Source organism: Manis javanica, chromosome 4, assembly GCF_040802235.1.
Source record: "Manis javanica isolate MJ-LG chromosome 4, MJ_LKY, whole genome shotgun sequence".
NCBI lineage: Eukaryota > Metazoa > Chordata > Mammalia > Pholidota > Manidae > Manis > Manis javanica.
Window position 1 is genome coordinate 53864404 of NC_133159.1, and position 20384 is coordinate 53884787.

The window sequence follows — 20384 nt, forward strand, 5'->3', positions numbered from 1 at the left end:
AGCAGCTGTTATTTGGATGTCTAAACCTATTAAAATTAAGAAACTATAAACATGAGATAATTGAACAATTAGGTTTCTGTATGCACCAACAAATTCCTGAATCAAACCGGTTAGTGGTAGGAGATGAAAGAGAAAATAAATTATAAACACATAGGTAGACATACACACGCATATGTTGTGTTTGTGAACATAAACAGAGAGAGAAGACATACTGGCATTTAGTGATAGTCACCCAATAATAGTAGTTGCTGTTATATTATTAAGATATACTCTTAGAATTATGGCATAGTTATCATGTTAGACTTGCCCAGCAGGTAACTATTTATTCTATAGTGACCTGATATCTTGTAATAACACTGCTAGTCACAGATTTGCTTTATGGGAGAAAAGGTTTTGCACAGAACAAACAGATGTAAAAATGTTGTTTTTCTAGAAAGCAGCCATGTGGTTCAGTTGCTTTTGGTCTTTGGTAAATTTACAAATCAGTCCCCACGCAGGAGTACCTATTGTCTTATTGATTCTATTAATCTTTGTTTTTAGTGACCATAAGTTCAGTGGAAATCTCTTTTATAATACTCATAATATGCTTCATATTACTCTCCTTTCTTCAAAGGGGAAGTTAAATCTTCACTCCTCTGTGGTATCTGTTATGACTTCCCCAAATAAGAAGTAATCTTCCTGATTTCTCCTAATTACCGCTCTTTCTGGGTAATTATAATTTTAAAAATCTAGACATTTTAGATTTTTAAGATATACTACCATTTTTTGTACTGCTAAGAAAGAAAAATCTCTGGTTATTTAACTGTTTTACAATGACTTCTCTTACTTTAGGACTTTTGCTTTATTTATATCTACTAAAAACTCTTAGAATTACTTAAAGATTTTTGTTTAAATCATGTCACTCTCATAAAGAAAGTATAAATTGTAGAAATTGGTTGAAGAATTATTTTTCATATTCAGAATCTGGTTTTTTAAATCAATTTTCAATTCATTGCTGTTGATGTCAATGTTTTTCCAAACAATATCATATTCTGAGTTATCAAGAATATTTGTGATATAGCACTTCATAGACAAATACTTTACTATCATTTCTGAGGTTCTCTTCCAGGTTGATCCATTTTACAAACTTTGTTCTGGCTCTTTATTGATCTTACCATAAGATGTCAACATCAGGTTTTTAGACAACACTCAGGGTTCATATTTCTTCCTCAAATTATCTTTCAATAGTTTGTTGACTGAAATATTGATGGGTTGAAATTGTCCAGTCTGTTGTGAGGGAAGTGTCCCAGTTATGCCACCAATGACAAGTAGATCACAGCTGCCTCCAGGCTATTGGTAATTCTAAGATGACATTGATTTTAACAAAGATCCTAATGTTAGAGGTGTTATTATATGGTGAATCTTAAAATAGAAGAAATACAGCACAACTCTCTTCCTTTGTATTTCTTGTACTTCAACTAAAATTTCACTTCTGTGAACCTTTCTATGACTTTATTTGTAGCTATTTTCTCTGAAATCCAAGAACACTTTATTTAAAGGACTAAATAATAATTTTGTATGAAAATAATCCAAGCACATGGTTTCAAAAACCAATCTTAATGTAAAACAGTAGTCCCCTGCCCTACTACCCTCGCTATGCCAGTGCTGACCTTGAGAACAACTAACAGGACCATTTTGGGTCTGGTTCTGTACGGCTAAACAATATGATTATACTGACTGTATTTTCCTTTTCACTTATCAACTTTAAACAAATACTATGATAGAAAGTAGCTTACTAATTTCATCGACTTTTCTCCCTCCTCCACATGTAACCACATTAATTTCCTGAGCTTTTTTATTGGTTACATTAGTAATTCCTACCTCTATTTCTTGTTCCATCATTATAGACAGTTTCTCTTGACTCCTTACTTCATGAGGTTGGGATAGTTCATCCTTTGCCTTCCCCCTATCCCTTCTTAAATAATTATACCACCTAAATTTTGACAACTGTACAGTGAGAATACTGATAGTATGTTAGTATTAATAGTATACTATAATTAATATAAATAATATAAAAATTAGTATAATATTGTAGTTTAGTATTGTAATTAATTATATCTTGCATTTTTGTCTGTTGGTTGAGTCAAAAAAAGTTGAAAAATCAGTAAATAGCATTAATTTTGTTATGACTTTATAGATATTATCAACTACAGAACTAAAGTATTCTGGGTCTTCATTTCATTCAGGATAACTCCTCAGCCACCCAGAGGAGAATGTTTCTGGGAATCAAAGCTGAGGTGATTCTTCCTTTTCTCAAACAGATCCTTTAATTCCTGCTTTTGCTCAAATATGTGCCATATTTTATTTCAGTTCATATTTAGGACTTCCTGGAAAGCTTTTTCCAATTAACTTAATCTTTTCTTATTGGGAGAAAATATGTGGTCCTTCTTCGTGATATCCTTAATATTCAGTTTTTAACTCATTTACTTTATTTTTGGGGAACAATTTCATTCTTTTTGAAGACCGCTGAACTCATATTCTTATTTGGACTAGTGGCTTCAGTTTTGAACTATGGCTTCTTTTTTCTTTCTCATGTGCTATTCTGTGTTATTGTTTTATTTTTAAATTTTTTCAGAATCATATCATTTTAGAGTCATATTGTATGCCTAGTTGCTTCCATTCCCACCTGCCTTCTGGCCATACCCTTTCCAGGGTCTTCTGTACTCCAACTGCCATGTGGACTGGTCATTCTCAAGTGTGTGAAACCACCAAATGGGTTGTAGCCATGCTTTCTTGAATTCTGAATCCCTCTTTCTTGGTTTATTCTTCATTTTGCTGCAATACCGCATAAAGTTACTTCTGAGAAAAATTCATAGAATATTTTTCTAACTCATTGAATTATTGAAAATATATTTGTTGTGCTCTGATAGTTGCTTGACTAATTAATACAATTTGAAACTAAATTATCTTCCATGGGCTGTTACTGAGATTGTCTTGTAGCTTCATTGTTTTGGTATGATACATTTATTTTCATTCTCTTTTTCATTCCTTCAGTGAATTTATTTTTTCTTCTCTGGAACCTTCCTATCTTCTCTTCTCTGCTTTTCTGCAAATTCTTAATGATTTGTTTAGGAATGGATTGTTTTTTTTATTCCTCTTTTTAGAGCTTGGTAGAATTTTTTTTTTTCCAGTTTGAAGACTTTAGTCTCTTATTAGCTCTGGGAAGTTTTCTTATATTATTTCATGGATCATTTCCTCTTTATTCTCTTTTTTTTGGAAATAATATTGGTTGGATATGGATCTCTTAACCTTTATTTAAGACACTTTTCTTTGTTGATTTTTTTCCCTCCTTTGGGAAGGAATTAATTATGCAAGTATGTTTCCTGATACATTGAAAAACTTTTTCAACTATGCTTATAGTTTTCCAAAACTCTTTCTTTCTCTCCTTCTCTGATTACTTCTTTGTCAGAATAATCTTTGAATCTGTGGATGCAATATCTTCAGAAATATCTCTGAGAATACTCAGTAACATTTGTTAAAGCTGTTTTTTCTTCTCTGATTTTTGTGTCCCCTGTGGTAGGTTTTCTTCTATTCTTGATTTCTTACTAAAAATTTTTTTCATTTTGTTGAAGATTTCCTTCATGTCTTAGTTCATGTCTCCATTCAGCATGACTAGAGAGTGAAAAAAAATGGGAAGAATGTGAATTTTGTACATCTGAGCAGATAGTCTTCATTTTAGGGACTTGAGTGGGGAGTGCCGTTTATGATGGGCTATCCCCCTAAATGTCAGAATATGTAAGATCTTTACCATGTTGGTTCCAAGTCTATACTGAAAATCCAAGTTCTCCTTAAATAACTTGTACTTTTTTCCTATGTAAACATATAAGAGTGTATAAGACAATTTTTTATTCTCTTCAGTCATTTGACATCTTTGAATACTTTGTCTGTGTTTGGGGAATTCCCCACTTTATAAATCCATATTTTCTCAAAATTTCCCTGCTGCCTACATGTAGACCGTGAACTAGGCTCCATCAGTAAGAGGCATTTGTGTTAAGTTTTAGGTCAGAAGTATGAGACAGGAAAGAGCAGATGAGCTCAGGGGAATTCAGAGGTAGTAGCCATTGGGGTTTCAGTCACAACATGCAGCGTCTTGGTTTGGTGGTGGGGCTGTCTCTTCTAGAGCAATCTACATGGCATTTGGATGTGGTTCTTGGCTGTGTACTTTATTTGCCAGGTTCTCTGGCCCTTACTGAGGTTCTGGGGGTACCTAATAATCGTTAATGAATTACTTTTCTACTTAAACTAGCCAGAGCTGTTTTTGTCTGATAATTATAGGGAGCTAGATTTGGCTGCTGTAAGTTGTTTATAAGAGGATAAAGAAGTCTATATTACATACACCAAAATATCCTCTTCTCTTAGCCCCACCTCACCCTTCTGCCCCTTACCAGAACAACCCCAGGGTTTTGCCAAGCAAGTTTGTTTCCTCACTGATGACAGCTCTTTCTCCAAATAGCCTAGATATTTACTCCCATCATTCTTCTTTATTAGTCAGTGCTTCATCTTCCAGAAATTTATTTAAATTTCTCTTTTGCTGTTGGTCCCTTTTCCTCTCTGTTCTAGTAGGTTGATATGATTTACTTTACTGTAATTCTAAAAGCATCTCAAGAGGAAGAGGAGATCAACTTATTTGTTCCGTTTGCCATCCTGAATCTGAAGTCCCATGGCACTTTATTCATATTGTTGTTATAATACTTGACATATAAAGAAATCATAAAATGATGTTACTTCTTAAAGTAAATGATGGCTTCTTATTAATTTATTTTACTTTGGTGACTTACATTTTACCAAATATTCAGCTAATATTTAAATGGGTGTACAAATTTTTAAATTGTTTTGTAGCTAAGATGTCTATTTTGACTTATCTTTGTGGACCTTATGGCACCTACATCTATGAATCACAGCTTAACCCTCTGCATTTTCAAGGAATTAATTGGCAAGAAGATAATACAATTTTAGTCTTATCAGGAATTAAAGTACATGGAAAGTACTTTCATGTAAAGTATTTTCAAAGTGACACATATCAGGATGAGAGGAGATTTTTTTTTTGAATTTTAAAAATAATTTAAGTCTTTAACAGCTGCTTGATGGGAATAAGATAACCAGTTTCTCTCCTAAATGAACAAATAAAAGTAAACATGCTGAAAATGACAAGGTTGCTAGAAATAGACGAGACTATATTTATTTAAAAAAATTTTGACACTTGAAGAAATAGTGTTTTTCATTTATATTTAAATAAAATGCTTAAATGTTGTTTTTAAATGAAAGATAGATGGGTGCTTCTATAGCAGAAAGTAAAAGCAAAAATTAGTGGCAGATGGGACTCACTGAGTTTATTCATGAAGGCAACAGAATTGTCAGAATTGCTTCTGTTACTCATAAACTTTTCTACAAACCTAGAGACTTTGAGATCATTGGAACAAGCTGTAATTTCTTTTTTGCCCAATCACTTATTTAAACACTAATTGAGACTGTTCTATTTCATAGAGTGGTACCAAAAATATTCCACAAAGAATCCTATGGCTTAATTAGTCTTAATGAGGTTAGATAGTCTGGTTTTCTTCTGAACACCCATAATATGATAATTCAGTAAAAAATAGATTTTGTTTTTTCTTTTATTTAAAGTTTATAGTAATAGCTAAAGAGTTAGTGATATGTTTAATATACTTACTGTGTTTTCTGTATTATGCAAATTGAATTTATTGCCTGCACATTCAGGTACTATGGATGCATCATTTAGATCAGACTATGGGTAAGTCTTTGTATACTTTATAAGGATTTCAAATAAGACAATTACTTTTTTACTGTCAATATAGAATGACTACATTCCAGGGGAATATTAGGCAGTATTGTTTTATTAGAATATAATTGATATACAATATTACATTGGTTTCAGATGTACAACAATGATTTGACAATTATACACAGTACTAAATGCTCACCATGGTGAATGTAGTTACTATCTGTCATTACACCAAGATATTACAGTATTATTGGCTATATTCCCTATGCTGTAGTTCCCTTCCTGTGACTTACTTGTATCATTTTTTTGTTTGTTTGTTTGAATTTCTGGTTCTGCTCTCTCTTTTTTTAAATTCATTTTATTATCATTAATCTATAATTACATGAAGAATATTATGGTTACTAGACTCCCCCCTTCACCAAATCCCCCCCCCCACAAACCCCATTACAGTCACTGTCCATCAGCATAGTAAGATGCTGTAAAATCACTACTTGTCGTCTCTGTGTTGCACATCCCTCCCTATGCCCCCCACCCATATTATACATGCTAATCGTAAGGGCCCCTTTCTTTTCCCCACCCTTTATCCCTCCCTTCCCACCCTTCCTGCCCAGTCCCTTTCCCTTTGGTAACTGTTAGTCCATTCTTGGGTTCTGTGATTCTGCTGCTGTTTTGTTCCTTCAGTTTTTCTTTGTTCTTATACTCCACATATGAGTGAAATCATTTGATACTTGTCTTTCTCAGCCTGGCTTATTTCACTGAGCATAATACCCTCTAGCTCCATCCATGTTGCTGCAAATGGTAGGATTTGTTTACTTCTTATGGCTGAATAATATTCCATTGTGTATATGTACCACATCTTCTTTATCCATTCATCTATAGATGGACACTTAGGTTGCTTCCATTTCTTGGCTATTGTAAATAGTGCTGTGATAAACATAGGGGTGCATCTGTCTTTTTCAAACTGGGCTGCTGCATTCTTAGGGTAAATTCCTAGGAGTGGAATTCCTGGATCAAATGGTAAGTTTATTTTGAGCATTTTGAGGAACCTCCATACTGCTTTCCACGATGGTTGAACTAATTTACATTCCCACCAGCAGTGTAGGAGGGTTCCCCTTTTTCCTCAACCTCACCAATATTTGTTATTTTTGTCTTTTGGATGGTGGCGATCCTTACTGGTGTGAGGTGATATCTCATTGTGGTTTTAATTGCATTTCTCTGATGACAAGCGATGTGGAGTGTCTTTTCATGTGTCTGTTGACCATCTGAATTTCTTCTTTGGAGAACAGTCTGTTCAGCTCCTCTGCCCATTTTTTAATTGGATTATTTGCTTTTTGTTTGTTGAGGTGTGTGAGCTCTTTATATATTTTGGATGTCAACACTTTATTGGATCTGTCATTTATGAATATATTCTCGTTACTTGTATCATTTTATCCCTTCACCTGTTTCATCCATTCTCCCGTCCCTTTCCCCTGTATTAACAACAGTCCATGGTCTATGTTAATGAGTCTATTTCTGTTTTGTTTTTTAGATTTTACATATAAGTGAAATCATATGGTATTTGTCTTTTTTTGACCTATTTCACTTAGCGTAGTACCTTCTAGGGCCTTCCATATTATCACAAATGGCAAGATTTCTTTCTTGTTTTATGGTGAGTAAATATTCTATTGTACATATGTATCACATCTTCTTCATCCATTCATCTATTGATGGACTCTTAGGTTGTTTCCATATCCTGACTATTGTAAATAATGCTGCAATAAACATAGTAGTGCATATGTCTTTTTGATTTAGTGATTTTGTTTTCTTCAAGTAAATTCCCAGAAGTGGAATTTCTGGATTGTATGGTACTTCTATTTTAGTTTTTTTGAGAAACCTCCATACTATTTTCCATAGTGGCTGTATCAATGTACATTCTCAGGTTAGGCCATATTATCTCAAATCCTTTACAGTTTGGTGTCTATCAATGGCTGTATTCACACAGCTATACTCATGGAAGATTACCTGAGGAATGTGCATGCCATTGTCTACATCAGGAATTCTTCATCTGGATAAATTTCAGATAATTTGTTAACCCCTAATTATAACCCTAATGGGGTATATGTGCAATTAGTACAGTCAGTACATTCTTCTCACCAAATTTGCAACAAGGTCCATATCCAGAAATGGTAGTAAACCAAATCCTCAAGTAGCTGTATCTGAATAATATCAGAATGCCTCTTTTAAAGACTGCTTTTGTTTGATTTGTCTCGATGTGATGCCATCAGCCTATTTTGAAGAGTATTTCAAGAAACAGTCATATTTTGCCATTCATTCATTGACTCATTCATTCAGTTAATACATGTGGGGCACCTACCAAGTGAGAGGTAAGCTTCTGTGCGTGAAGGGTGTAATGATGAAAAGGAAATAGTCAAAATATCTCGTGGTCTAAATGTTTACATTCTAGTTGGGGAGAGTTAGACAGTAAACAAACAAAAAACCAAATCATATTCATGTTAAATAGTGTTAAGTAATAAGGATAAAAGAATTAAGCATGGCAGCAGACATGACATGTCAGGGCAGAGAAGGTATTCAACTGTAGGTGGGCTGGTTGGGGAAGGCTCCTCTGAGAACGTGACCGGAGCAAAGGGAAGAGCAGCCAGCCGTGCGGTCGGAGAGGCTGTAGAGATCCCGGGCCCTATAGCTCTGGGCAGGACTTAGACTTTTACTCTGGGTGAAAAGGTGCTTTGGGAAAGAGACAAATGGTCTGACTATGTGTCAGTAAGACCATTCTGGCTGCCACACTGAGGACTGACTGAACTGGGGAGCCAGCGGGACAGCCGGAAGATTTAGGAGGCTCTTCTGATCATCCAGGGAATAGGTACTGGTGGCTTAGAACAGGGTATTGGCAGTGGACGGGATGAGAAATTACCGAATTTTGAAATTTCCCTGAAACTCTGGTATTATTAGCATGTTTGTGAGGATGCTACCTGTTATTTTATGAAGTTAGTCCAGCAAAATTTCTTTCTGTTCTTAGTGTTAGGATTATTTGTACATTTCCCCTAAATTGGTGGTTTCCTTTTAAGTACTCTGAATTTATAACTGAACAATATGACCAAAGCAAATTAATAGCTTATCCTTAGGAATGAATTCAAATTCATGGGATGTTGTACATTAGACTTATTTTGGTCTTTACCTTACCATTGGTTATCCCTCTGCTTGATTTTTTTTTTTTTTTTAGAGTTTAAAAATTTCTGTCACTTTATTCTGTATTATCTGTGCTTTTGTAAACCTCCTTATGTTCCTTTCTGGTACAATTAAGGGTGCATAAAATATTTCTCTTTGAATCTGTATAAGGTACAACCTTTCACACTCTCTTCAAGGTTTCATCTAGGCCCCTTGCATACCTATGATTGTTTCCTTGTTATATAAGAGCAAACCCTGACCGCAAGAATTCAAACTAAAATATAGCTTGGTTTTTGCATGGAATAATACATAAAAGAGTGATTATCTTATGTAAGGAAAAACAGCTGATCTATTTGGTTTTTTAACTCAGTGGATCAGTTGAGTTAAAAGTGAGTCAAACCAATTGCTGGACTGAATTACTAGTCACTAGTCAGTTCACTTGAGACATTTAGTCTAGTGATCTGTTGTATCTATGACACATCCCAATTATGAAACTTGTCCTTGGGTTTATTTTATGTGAAAATTTTGTATCAGAAACAGGTAGTTTAAAAAACTGGGAGGAATTTACATACATTTCATATGATTATATAATGAGAATCCCAAACTCTGGCCCGATTTTTAGAAATCCTAAAAAACATTGTGATGTCAGCATATAAAGAAACAAAATCCAGATGAAGAACTGATAGCCTGAAAAAAAAATTTAGCAGATGGCAAAAGACTACACTCATCCATTTCCTTACCAAGAATTATTAAGTTGTGAAATAAACACATACATTTTTCTGTTTACTTATCACATGGTACTGATTCTCAGATATGACTTATGAGACATGTTTCTCACTTAATATTTTATAATATTCCCTAGTAAAGCTGTGACTTCTATTTAAAATAAAATCTCTCAGCATCTAGACAGGTCTAGAAGGGATTGCAGAGACCACCTATCAGTCTGGTTTGTGGATGAGGAACCTGAGGTCTAGTGTGTTTGAAGTCCCAAGTCCTACAGCTGATTAGATTGGCATCCAGGACTCCTGATACGTCATTCAGGGCTTTTTCAGATCACCTTGTGTGTAGTGAACTGAATCCCAAATTTGAGATAATAAAAAAGACTTGAACAAAAGCCTTTAGTGTTTCATTAGAAATCTAAACCAAATCTTTAAAACTATACTGCCATTGTAATTCATGACATATGCATAATAATCTTATTAATGATGTATTTCAAATTGAGTAGAATTCATGGGAAAGTTAATTTCTGAAGTCATCCTATTATTTGGATACAGTAAGCCATCAAACTTCCCTTGAAGTACTCGGATAATTCTCCAATGTGTAAATTAACTCATCTGCAAAAGAACGGTGGGTTTTCAAAAGCATAATCGAAAACTTCCTCCTCTTTATTGGAAATAAATATGCAGTCATTACCTATCCTATAGCAGTTTGACTTTGTAGTATCATAGTAAAGATAAAGACTTTAGAAAAAAAGAAATTTAAGAACTGTTCATGAAAAATAACTGATATTAATAATGTTAGATTGACTATATATTTAATGAACATTTTGAGCACTTTTGTTTACTTAAAAATTCAATTTCATCATGTCCTGGTTCGTCATGGCATAAAGAAACATTGAAAACATAGAAAATATTTTGATTATGCCATATATGAATATGTGGCTTATATTTTCACTATATAAGATTGTGCACAGGAATAAATCCATAACTTATAACTATACTTTAATCTGAGACACTTCTCTAATATTGATCCAGAGTATTATAAAAGATTAAAATGTAAAGACTTATTTGTAATCCTTTTCCTTTTCTGTTTTCCACAGGCATCTTGTATATATGTTCGGTTTTGTGCGTGTGTGTATTTATTTTTGACTTACTTTTTTCAGGTGGATTTTTCTGAAGTAAGATGATTTGTCAAAAATTCTGTATAGCTTTGTTACATTGGGGTAAGTTATTTGCTTTTTAAATGTTTGTATATAAGGTAGAGATTTTGCCCTTAGAGATATTATTCCTTCATTGGCCAACAGAATTTTCTGTTTCCAGTTAGGAATTCTCACGCTCATAATTAAAAATGCAATATAAACAAAAGCATAAATGTGAATATGAAAACCCTTCTTAACCATTTGAAAATAGAGTGAAAATGAAAACCATTCCCAACCTCCTGGAAACTCCTATAGTACCTTTCAAGAACGATTAAACACATATATACACACACAATTCATATCTAAAGTTACAAAGATAGAATTAGTCTATACATATTGTTCTGCATTTTTCTTTTTTCATTTAATAGCTTTTCAATTTATCATGACAACTTTTTTTGTCATCAGTATTTACTGATGTACTTATTTATTTAATGGTTGCAATGGCAATGAACTGTATGAATGTACCTTAAATTATTGATTTATTTGGCCTATTCTATATTGATAGACATTCCTTTTTCTGTAAAAAATAATAGTGCTTTGAAATCCATATTTGTGCATCTTTGTAATTCGGGAGAATATATCTGTAGATTGACTTGTAAAGAGTAAATTCTGTGTTGATTAGAATGCACATTTTTGGTTTAATAAATTCTGTAAACTCTTTTCGACAAAGCTTTGTGCAATTTGAAGCCCTAACAGAATTTTTGAGTGCCGTTCCATTGCATTTCTGCCAAAGATGCATATTATCATTCTTTTACCTTCTTGCCCTATCAGATACACAAAATATGGTATCTCATTTCAGTTTTACTTATTTTTTTATTTGTAAGGTTGAGCACTGTTTACTGACCATTTATATTATGTGATTTTCTAATTCATATACTTTGACCATTTTGTTGTTGGATTTTACTGGTGTTAGATGATTTTTAGAAATTTCTAAACTGTAATAATTATTTAGCCTTGTATTAGGTTTCTCCAGAGAAACAGAAACCAATAAAATTTATGTATATATAGAAGGGCATTTATTATAAGAAATTGGTTCACACAATTATGGAGGCTGAGGAGTCCCAAGATCTGCAATGGCAAACTGGAAACTAGGAGAACTGATGGTATAAGTTCCAGTTTAAACACTGGTAGGCTTGAGACCCAAGAAGACCTGATGTTTTGGTTTGAGTCCGAAGGAAGGAAAAGACTCCTGTCAGTCAAGCAGTAGGAGTTCTCACTAACTCAACTTTTTTGTTCTACTTAGATCTCCGAGTATATGAGGCCCACTCACATTAGGGAGGACAATCTGCTTCACTCAGTCTGCTGATTCAGATGTCAAGTTCATCCAGAAACATCCTCACAGACACACCCAAAATAATGTTTGGCTAAATGTCTGAGCACCCTGTGGACCTAGACAAATTGACATATAGCATTCATTATACAAGCCCTAAAAATGTATCGTTTTGAAAATTTTTTCTCCCTGCCCATCATTTGCTTTTTAACCTTGTTTTATTTTACAGTACAAAAAATTTATAAGTACACACTAACACACTTATACATACTTAGAAGCAAGATGTAGTGACAGTTCAATATTTTAATTTTATTTAGCAAATGTAGCATTATAAATTATAAATGTATGTATATCAGATGATAGTCAAAATTTTAATTCTCTGTATCAAGGAGCAGTTTACTTGGTAATAGTATTTATTGGTACCAATTAAAAGCATTATATTTTCTAACTGCACCTGAAGGATTTAGTTGGCTGAACTGAAATTAGCATAAAATCCTCAAAGAAGCATTTGAAACTTAAAATGTAATAATAAATGTCATACACATAGCAATTATCAAATCAGTTTAATTAAAAGATGATTCTATTGTGTTACATGCTTCCTTTGTAAATGACATTTCTTTCTCTCTAAATGAAACCTAAACAGTAAGGAATATAGAATTTTCATTTGAGGGCATATCTTATCATGGTAACAATATCCCAGGAGCATTTCTTATTCACAAAATTTGGTCAAACCACAAACCTTTTGGAAAGCCAATGTAAAATATTTGAGTAGAGTACAATAAAGAACAGAGAATATAAGAGAGAATGAGTATGTTATCACTTTTTTGATCATCCCTTGTGGTATGGTTTTTTTGAAATCTGTAATCGGAACAGTATGTACAACAAGGAAGACTTGTAAAGGAGCTCTTAAGAGCACATTTAGGTTGGAGTAGCCAAGGAGATGCTCAAAACTAGTCCACACACAAGTAATGGTTGCCAGATAAAATGGTTTTGGTAAAGATAGTCTGACTTTAATTTCAAACACTTTGTTAAAAAACAAAATTCAACTGAGAATGTTTGAAGATCTAATTGACTTTATTAAGTAACTCATGAACTGGGCAGCCTTAACTTTTGCTTATGATACATTTTTATATTTATAGGAAAGTTTAGAAATCAAACTGCTAACACTCAGTACCATGTATTGTTTGAATAGTTCGTATGTATTACTTTTGTAATTTAAAACAAAACTTTTGTGAATTGATATTTTAAAAAATTTGTTTTCTTAGATTTTTACATTTAATCCAGTCCTTCAGAAATTCTCATTCCATACAAATGCATTCAAAATTTTCAGAATTCTCATTCTGCATTAGTTTGTATATGAGGCAGCACAGATGCTGGATTATTTAAGTAACTGATCAAAGATTATTGAGAATTAATGTTATTTATTTTCAAACAATTACTTACTAAGAAAACTATCAGTTTGGGAACTTTTATAGGTATAGAATTATATAATTATTCTTAATTTTTTTATGCTTAAAAAGTGATTATTTTTTAAAAACCAGCCTGTCATTGTGCATCAGTTCTTGGAGAGTGTTTTAAGGATGTGTCTTATATGATGTCATATATCTGGAAGATCACGGGCAGATTTGGGAGATCATCCAGCTGACCTGATGTCGAAGGCAAACCCTTTCTGGAAATACTCATAGGAGCAATATTAACATTTTGGTTAATATGAACATAGTGCTTTAATATTTGTTTATATAATTGCACTTCCAGATAGTCCTCCTTTATCTGGAAGTTCATTAGAATAATTTTTTTAGAAGAGGAAAATGAAAATTTAGGTATAACTTTCTTTTATTAAAATGTAAATGTAACATGTTAGATTAGTGAGAAAAATGAAGCATGAGTTTCCAGAAAGGGGTACTAGAGAGTCAGGTTATCTCTATAAGTAAATGTGCCCTTTTGAGAATAACACATTGTACAAGGGAAGCATACACCTATGCCTTAGGCCCTGAATGAGCACTTGGAAGGTTAAATAATTATCATCAAGCACTACATGGTTTAATCTTAGATACTTCCTATTTATGTCCTAGTCAAAATAATTTTTTTTCAATGTGTTTTTTTAATATCCTAACAGAATTTATTTATGTGATAACTGCATTTAAGTTGGCATATCCAGTTACTCCCTGGAGATTTAAGTTGTCTTGCATGCCACCAAATACAACCTATGATTTCCTGCTGCCTGCTGGAATCTCAAAGAACACTTCCCACCCGAATGGATATTATGAGGCAGTTGTTGAAGCTAAATTTAATTCAAGTGACACCTACTTTTCTAACTTACAATCTAAAACAACTTTCTACTGTTGCTTTTGGAGTGAGGAAGATCAAAACTGCTCTGTACATGCAGACAACATTGAAGGGAAGGCATTTGTTTCAACAGTAAGTTCTTTAGTTTTTCAACAAATAGGTAAGTATTTTAATGTTCCAAGGATCAGCTGTTATTTAACTGTATTGAACAAAATGTTTTCATTCTCTGAAACCTGTATGAAGTAGATGTTTTATGGATGGTATTCTTAACACATATTATTGTTTCTTTTCTTCCCCCATTTTTAAAATTTTGGTATCATTAATATAAAATCACATGAGCAATATTGTGGTTACTAGATTCCCCCCATTATCAACTCTCCACCACATACCCCATTACAGTCACTGTCTTTCAGCGTAGTAAGATGCTATAGAGTCACTACTTGTCTTCTCTTTGCTCTACTGCCTTCCCCATGCCCCGCCTCCATGTTATATATGCTAATCATAATGTCCCTTATTCCCCTTCTCTCTCCCTTCCCACCCACCCTCCTCTGTCCCTTTCCCTTTGGTAACTGTTAGTCCATTCTTGGGTTCTTTGAGTCTGTTGCTGTTTTGTTCCTTCAGTTTTTTCTTTGTTCTTATACTCCACAGATGAGTGAGATCATTTGATACTTGTCTTTTTCCGCCTGGCTTATTTCACTGAACATAATACCCTCTAGCTCCATCCATGTTGCAAATGGTAGGATTTGTTTTCTTCTTATGGCTGAATAATATTCCATTGTGTATATGTACCACATCTTCTTTATCCATTCATCTACTGATGGACACTTAGGTTGCTTGCATTTCTTGGTTATTGTAAATAGTGCTGCAATAAACATAGAGGTGCATATGTCTTTTTAAAAAGGAGATCCTGCATTCTTAGGGTAAATTCCTAGGAGTGGAATTCCTGAGTCAAATGGTATTTCTATTTTTAGTTTTTTGAGGAACCTCCATACTGCTTTCCACAATGTTTGAACTAGTTTACATTCCCACCAGCAGTGTAGTAAGATTCCCCTTTCTCTGCATCCTCACCAGCGTTTGTTATTCCCAGTCTTTTCTATGTTGGCCATCCTAACTGGTGTGAGGTGATATCTCATTATGGTTTTAATTTGCATTTCCCTGATTTTAGCAATGTGGAGCATCTTTTCATGTGCCTGTTGGCCATCTGAATTTCTTCCTTGAAGAAGTTTCTGTTCATATTTTAATAGGGTTATTTGCTTTTTGGGTGTTGAGGCATGTGATTTCTTTATATATTTTGGATGTTAACCCCTTGTTGGATATGTCGTTTGCAAATATATTCTCCCATACTGTAGGATGCCTTTTTGTTCTGTTGATGGTGTCCTTTGCTGTACAAAAGTTTTTTGCATGATGTAGTCCCATTTGTTCATTTTTTATTTTGTTTCCCTTGCCTGAGGAGATATATTCAGGAAAAAGTTGCTCATGTTTATATTCAAGAGATTTTTGTCTATGTTGTCTTCTAAAAGTTTTATGTTTTCATGACTTACATTCAGGTCTTTGATGCATTTTGAGTTTACTTTTGTGTATGGGGTTAGACAATAATCCAATTTCATTCTCTTGCATGTAGCTGTCCAGTTTTGCCAACACCAGTTGTTGAAGAGGCTGGGGTTTATATCTGGGCTCTCTAGTCTTTTCCGTTGGTCTATGGGTCTGTTCTTGTGCCAGTACCAAATTGTCTTTGATTATTGTGTGGCTTTGTAGTAGAGCTTGAAGTCTGGGCGTGTAATCTCCCCTGCTTTATTCTTCCTTGTCAGGATTGCTTTGGCTATTTGGGGTCTTTTGTGGTTTCATATGAATTTTAGAACTATTTGCTTTAGTTCATTGAAGAATGCTGTTGGTATTTTGATAGGGATTGTGTTGAATCTGTAGATTGCTTTAGGCAGGATGGCCATTTTGACAATATTAATTCTTCCTATCCATGAGCATGGGATGTGTTTCCATTTATTGGTATCTTTTTAAATTTCTCTCATGCGTGTCTTGTAGTTTTCAGAGTATAGTCTTTCTCTTCCTTGGTTAGGTTTATTTCTAGGTATTTTATTCTTTTTTGATGCAATTGTGAATGGAATTGTTTTCTTGATTTCTGTTTCTGCTAGTTCATCATTAGTGTATAGGAATGCAACAGATTTTTGCATATTAATTTTGTATCCTGCAACTTTGCTGAATTCATATATCAGATCTAGTAGTTTTGGAGTGTATTCTTTAGGGTTTTTGATATACAGTATCATGTCATCTGCAAACAGGGACAATTTAACTTCTTCCTTGCCAATCCGGATGCCTTTTACTTCTTTGTGTTGTCTGATTACTGTGGCTCGGACCTCCAGAACTATGTTGAATAGAAGTGGGGAGAATGGGCATCCTTGTTTTGTTCCGGATCTTTAAGGAAAAGCTTTCAGCTTCTTGCTGTTAAGTATAATGTTGGCTGTGGGTGTTTGTCATATATGGTCTTTATGATGTTGAGGTACACATATTATCATATTGTATTAGTAATAAAATTAAAATTCATCATGTGATCAAACTAATAATCCCCAAATTATTTTATATTGCATAATAATAAAATAAAAATGAAGTGCTCACTTTGGTAGCATGTATACTAAAAAAAAGTAATGAGGCAATTCTTTTTACCTATACATTTCTTATATTTTTCTAAATTTGCTTTAAAATGGAAAAAACACATCTTATTTTGTTATGAAGATAAAATATTCAAAATATTCAACTGTTGAATTAGTTACATTTGAAAGCATTAATGAGTACTAATAATTGTTCAAGCAAGGGAATCTCTAACCAATGAATATTTGAAATCAGGGGTTTTTATTGTTAAAGTGTAATGCTTACTAAGTGTAGCTAGTGTAGTTAGCAAGTTTGATCTGGAAATCTAAACAGCAAAATTATTTCTAAGCCTTCTGGAAAGGCCAATAGAGCAGAGTCAGTTGACTTGGCAACAAAAAGAGACCTAAGATACAAAAATTTATATGTAAGTGTAGCATCCTGTGTTGGGTTAATCACAATTTCTCAACTTCAACAGTACTGACATTTTGGGCCATATGATTCTTGGGTTGGGGGCTCTCTGGTCTTTGCAGGATGTTTACCTGTACCGCTGGCTTCTTCCCACTAGATGCCAGGAGCACTTCCTTCCCACTTGTGAAAATTAAAACATGTCCCCAGACTTTTGCCAGATGTCCTCCGAATGCCAGATTGCCCCTGGTTGAGCAGCACTGTTCAGATGGAAGAAACCCTCCAGTTTGTTTAGATCAGTTTAGGAATTATAAGCAGTAAAATCAGAATTTTAAAATAAGTAGTAGTAATTCCCAGTGTTCTCAATTGAGTCTATAGCCAATTAACTTAATTTTAAGTGAGGCACTTTTTAAATTTGTCAGGGAACCTAACTCAGCCTTTTCGGGGATTATTAAATATACTAAGAATGAAATTAAAAGTCGGGGTACTTGTGATGAGTCTTGAAATGATGAAAAAATGTTAGCACTTTCCTCAGGTATTAAGAGGAATGATTATGATGCTGTAGATTTAAATTTTACATGTAAATAAAAGTGAATAATTACTTCTAAGTGAATTTAAGTTTTTGTAACTAAAATTACTAGGTTAAGTGGTGGTTACTGAGGATTTCAATTTATTATTCTGCCAAACAGGCTGCTTACTTCATAGGCCTCAAATGTTGCAAAGTCCCTACTCGCTAAAGGTTCTTCAGGTTTGGGGAATATGTTAGTGTTGCGTTTAAGATACTTTCAGTATCTTAAATTAGTCATGATTTTCAATTGCTGCTGTTCTGCCTTCTAAATTACAAATCACCAATAATTTATCATTATCAAGTGAGCTTTTCAGTGTGCAGTTAAATATACTTGCATCAGCTGTATTTGGGGCCTATAACATTACAATAGCAAGAACATAAGATATGCATCACAGTTCAGATGTGAGTCACTGTGCCTTTATTGCTCAAGCACACGCATAAACGCTGCTCCACGTTTGCTTGTACCTTGATATTTAATGTTCTTTTTTCTCTTGGGAAGTGAGCATGAACTGAGCAAGGTGAGCTTTTAGGTCTTTCGTCCTACTTAAATGGCCAAAGATAAAAAAGAGTTTGAGAAACAATAATTGAATTTGATTTTCTTACTTTACAAAAAAGGAAACTGAAGGCCGAAGGATCTAAAGTCCTTGGGCAGACACATACCACTGGTTAGAGCCTGTTCTTTTCCTCTCAGAATGGGCAGTGGAAGTTGTATCAGAACACTGGTAAATTTAATTTAGCTCTTCTCTTTCATTGAGTTGTCCAGAATGTTTTTCAGATTTGATACAGTTTGTTTTTAATTCAGGTGCAAACTGGAACATACAGTGCTGGATGAAAGAGGACTTGAAATTATTCATCTGTTATGTGGAGTCATTATTTAAGAATCCTTCCAAGAATGATGACCTTAAGGTCCATCTTTTATATGTTCTGTAAGTACCAAATAAATTAATTTGGGCATTGATACAATGTAATTTTTTTTTGAAATGTAAGTGCTTCCCTATACAGAAGTGGATTATGAAATCTCTCCTATCCATACATTTCCTTTTATAGCTATTGTACATTTCTAGGAGGCAGTTTATGTATTTTTTAATACAACATTCTTCATTTGTTGCTTCTTTTCTCCTGTTGATTCACATAGCAGTAGCAAGACGTTGACAATATGGATGGGCATATATTCTGAAAGAAGTATGAACTCATTTCAGGGGTCTTAGATATTTTAGTGGACAAGGGGAAAAAACTTATTTTATATTTCTTTTTCACATAGGTTTTTTTTTCTCATGTTTGAACTTGTTACTATTTTAAAAATATAGGTTCTTAATATTTATCTGTGCTAGGTAGACAGCCAGGATGGTGGTTTTAAATATCTGTACACTTGTAATTCTAATACCATTCAAATTTTCTAACAACTCCAGTGGCAATACATATCATTCCTATGTGAATTTTAACTCTTTAAAATTCTTTCTAATTTTTTCTTTGGTTTGGTGCTTGCAGAGAAAGAGAATCACCTTCTTCAGTTCTGTAGTTATGGAGAGATACTGTTAAGGAATCTTGTGGGGTGATGTGTTAGAAACTGCCCATGTAGAGAGTCAGAACGCAGAATGGTGACCGCCAGGAACTAGGGGTGGGGGTATCGGGGAGTCCTTGTTTAAATGTATACAGGGTTTCAGATCGGAAAGACGAAAAGAGTTCCAAAGGGGTGGTGATGATGGTTCCCCAACGATGTGAATGTACTTAATGTCACTGAACTGTACACTTTACATGGTAAATTTTATGGTATGAATGTTTTAACACAATAAAACAAAACAATTTTTTAAAAGAAAGGCACAAAGATATAAAAAAAGTAGCATAGTTATGATCTCTGTCCTTGAGGTGCTCACAGGCTAACGGTTGGGACAGATACGTACAGGGCATCAATTTTAGTGGTTACTGATGTATATTTGGAAGGCACAGGAAGCTGCAGGAGCACAAGATTGTTGTGGGACCTTAGATGTGGGTATCTAGTGCAGCTGGTGAGAAAAGAGAGGAACGAAGGTTTCCTGCAGAAGGAGACAGCTGAGTTGAGTAGTAATGTTTGCAGCATAAATGACTGAGCTATACATCCCTAGAGGCCCAAGAAGCCTAGCTGAGGTTGTAACATGGGGAAAATGGAGGAGTGATGGGTAATTCACAGCCAAGAGTGGACATTTAAAAGATGGGAAAGAATGAGCTTGTTTCTAGTCTACAGAAAATAACCCAGCAGGGAAAGCGAAATTGAAGGTATGGTAGAAGGGGACCCATTGAATATACATGACAGAGAGTGAATAGTTGAAAAGGCAAGTCCCAGAAAAAGAAGAGGTTGAGGGTTGGTCTTAAAATGAAGAGAGTTCACCTCAACTTTTCAGTGCTAAGAGAAAAAAGA

General features: G+C 34.0%; 1 protein-coding gene across 5 annotated transcripts in view; it reads left to right on the plus strand.

Moving 5' to 3' along the window:
- LEPR (leptin receptor) overlaps positions 1 to 20384 on the plus strand; it is a 101331-nt gene that overhangs the window by 30528 nt on the left and 50419 nt on the right. For 4 of the 5 annotated variants that reach the window (XM_037024377.2, XM_073234081.1, XM_037024376.2 and 1 more), the window contains 3 exons: positions 10824 to 10883; positions 14246 to 14575; positions 18792 to 18915. In XM_037024377.2, coding sequence (XP_036880272.1) covers positions 10844 to 10883; positions 14246 to 14575; positions 18792 to 18915 — 494 coding nt within the window. In that variant the 5' untranslated portion in view covers positions 10824 to 10843. Of the gene's footprint in view, positions 1 to 10196; positions 10289 to 10823; positions 10884 to 14245; positions 14576 to 18791; positions 18916 to 20384 lie in introns of those variants that run through there. The other variant, XM_073234083.1, reaches the window with a different exon arrangement.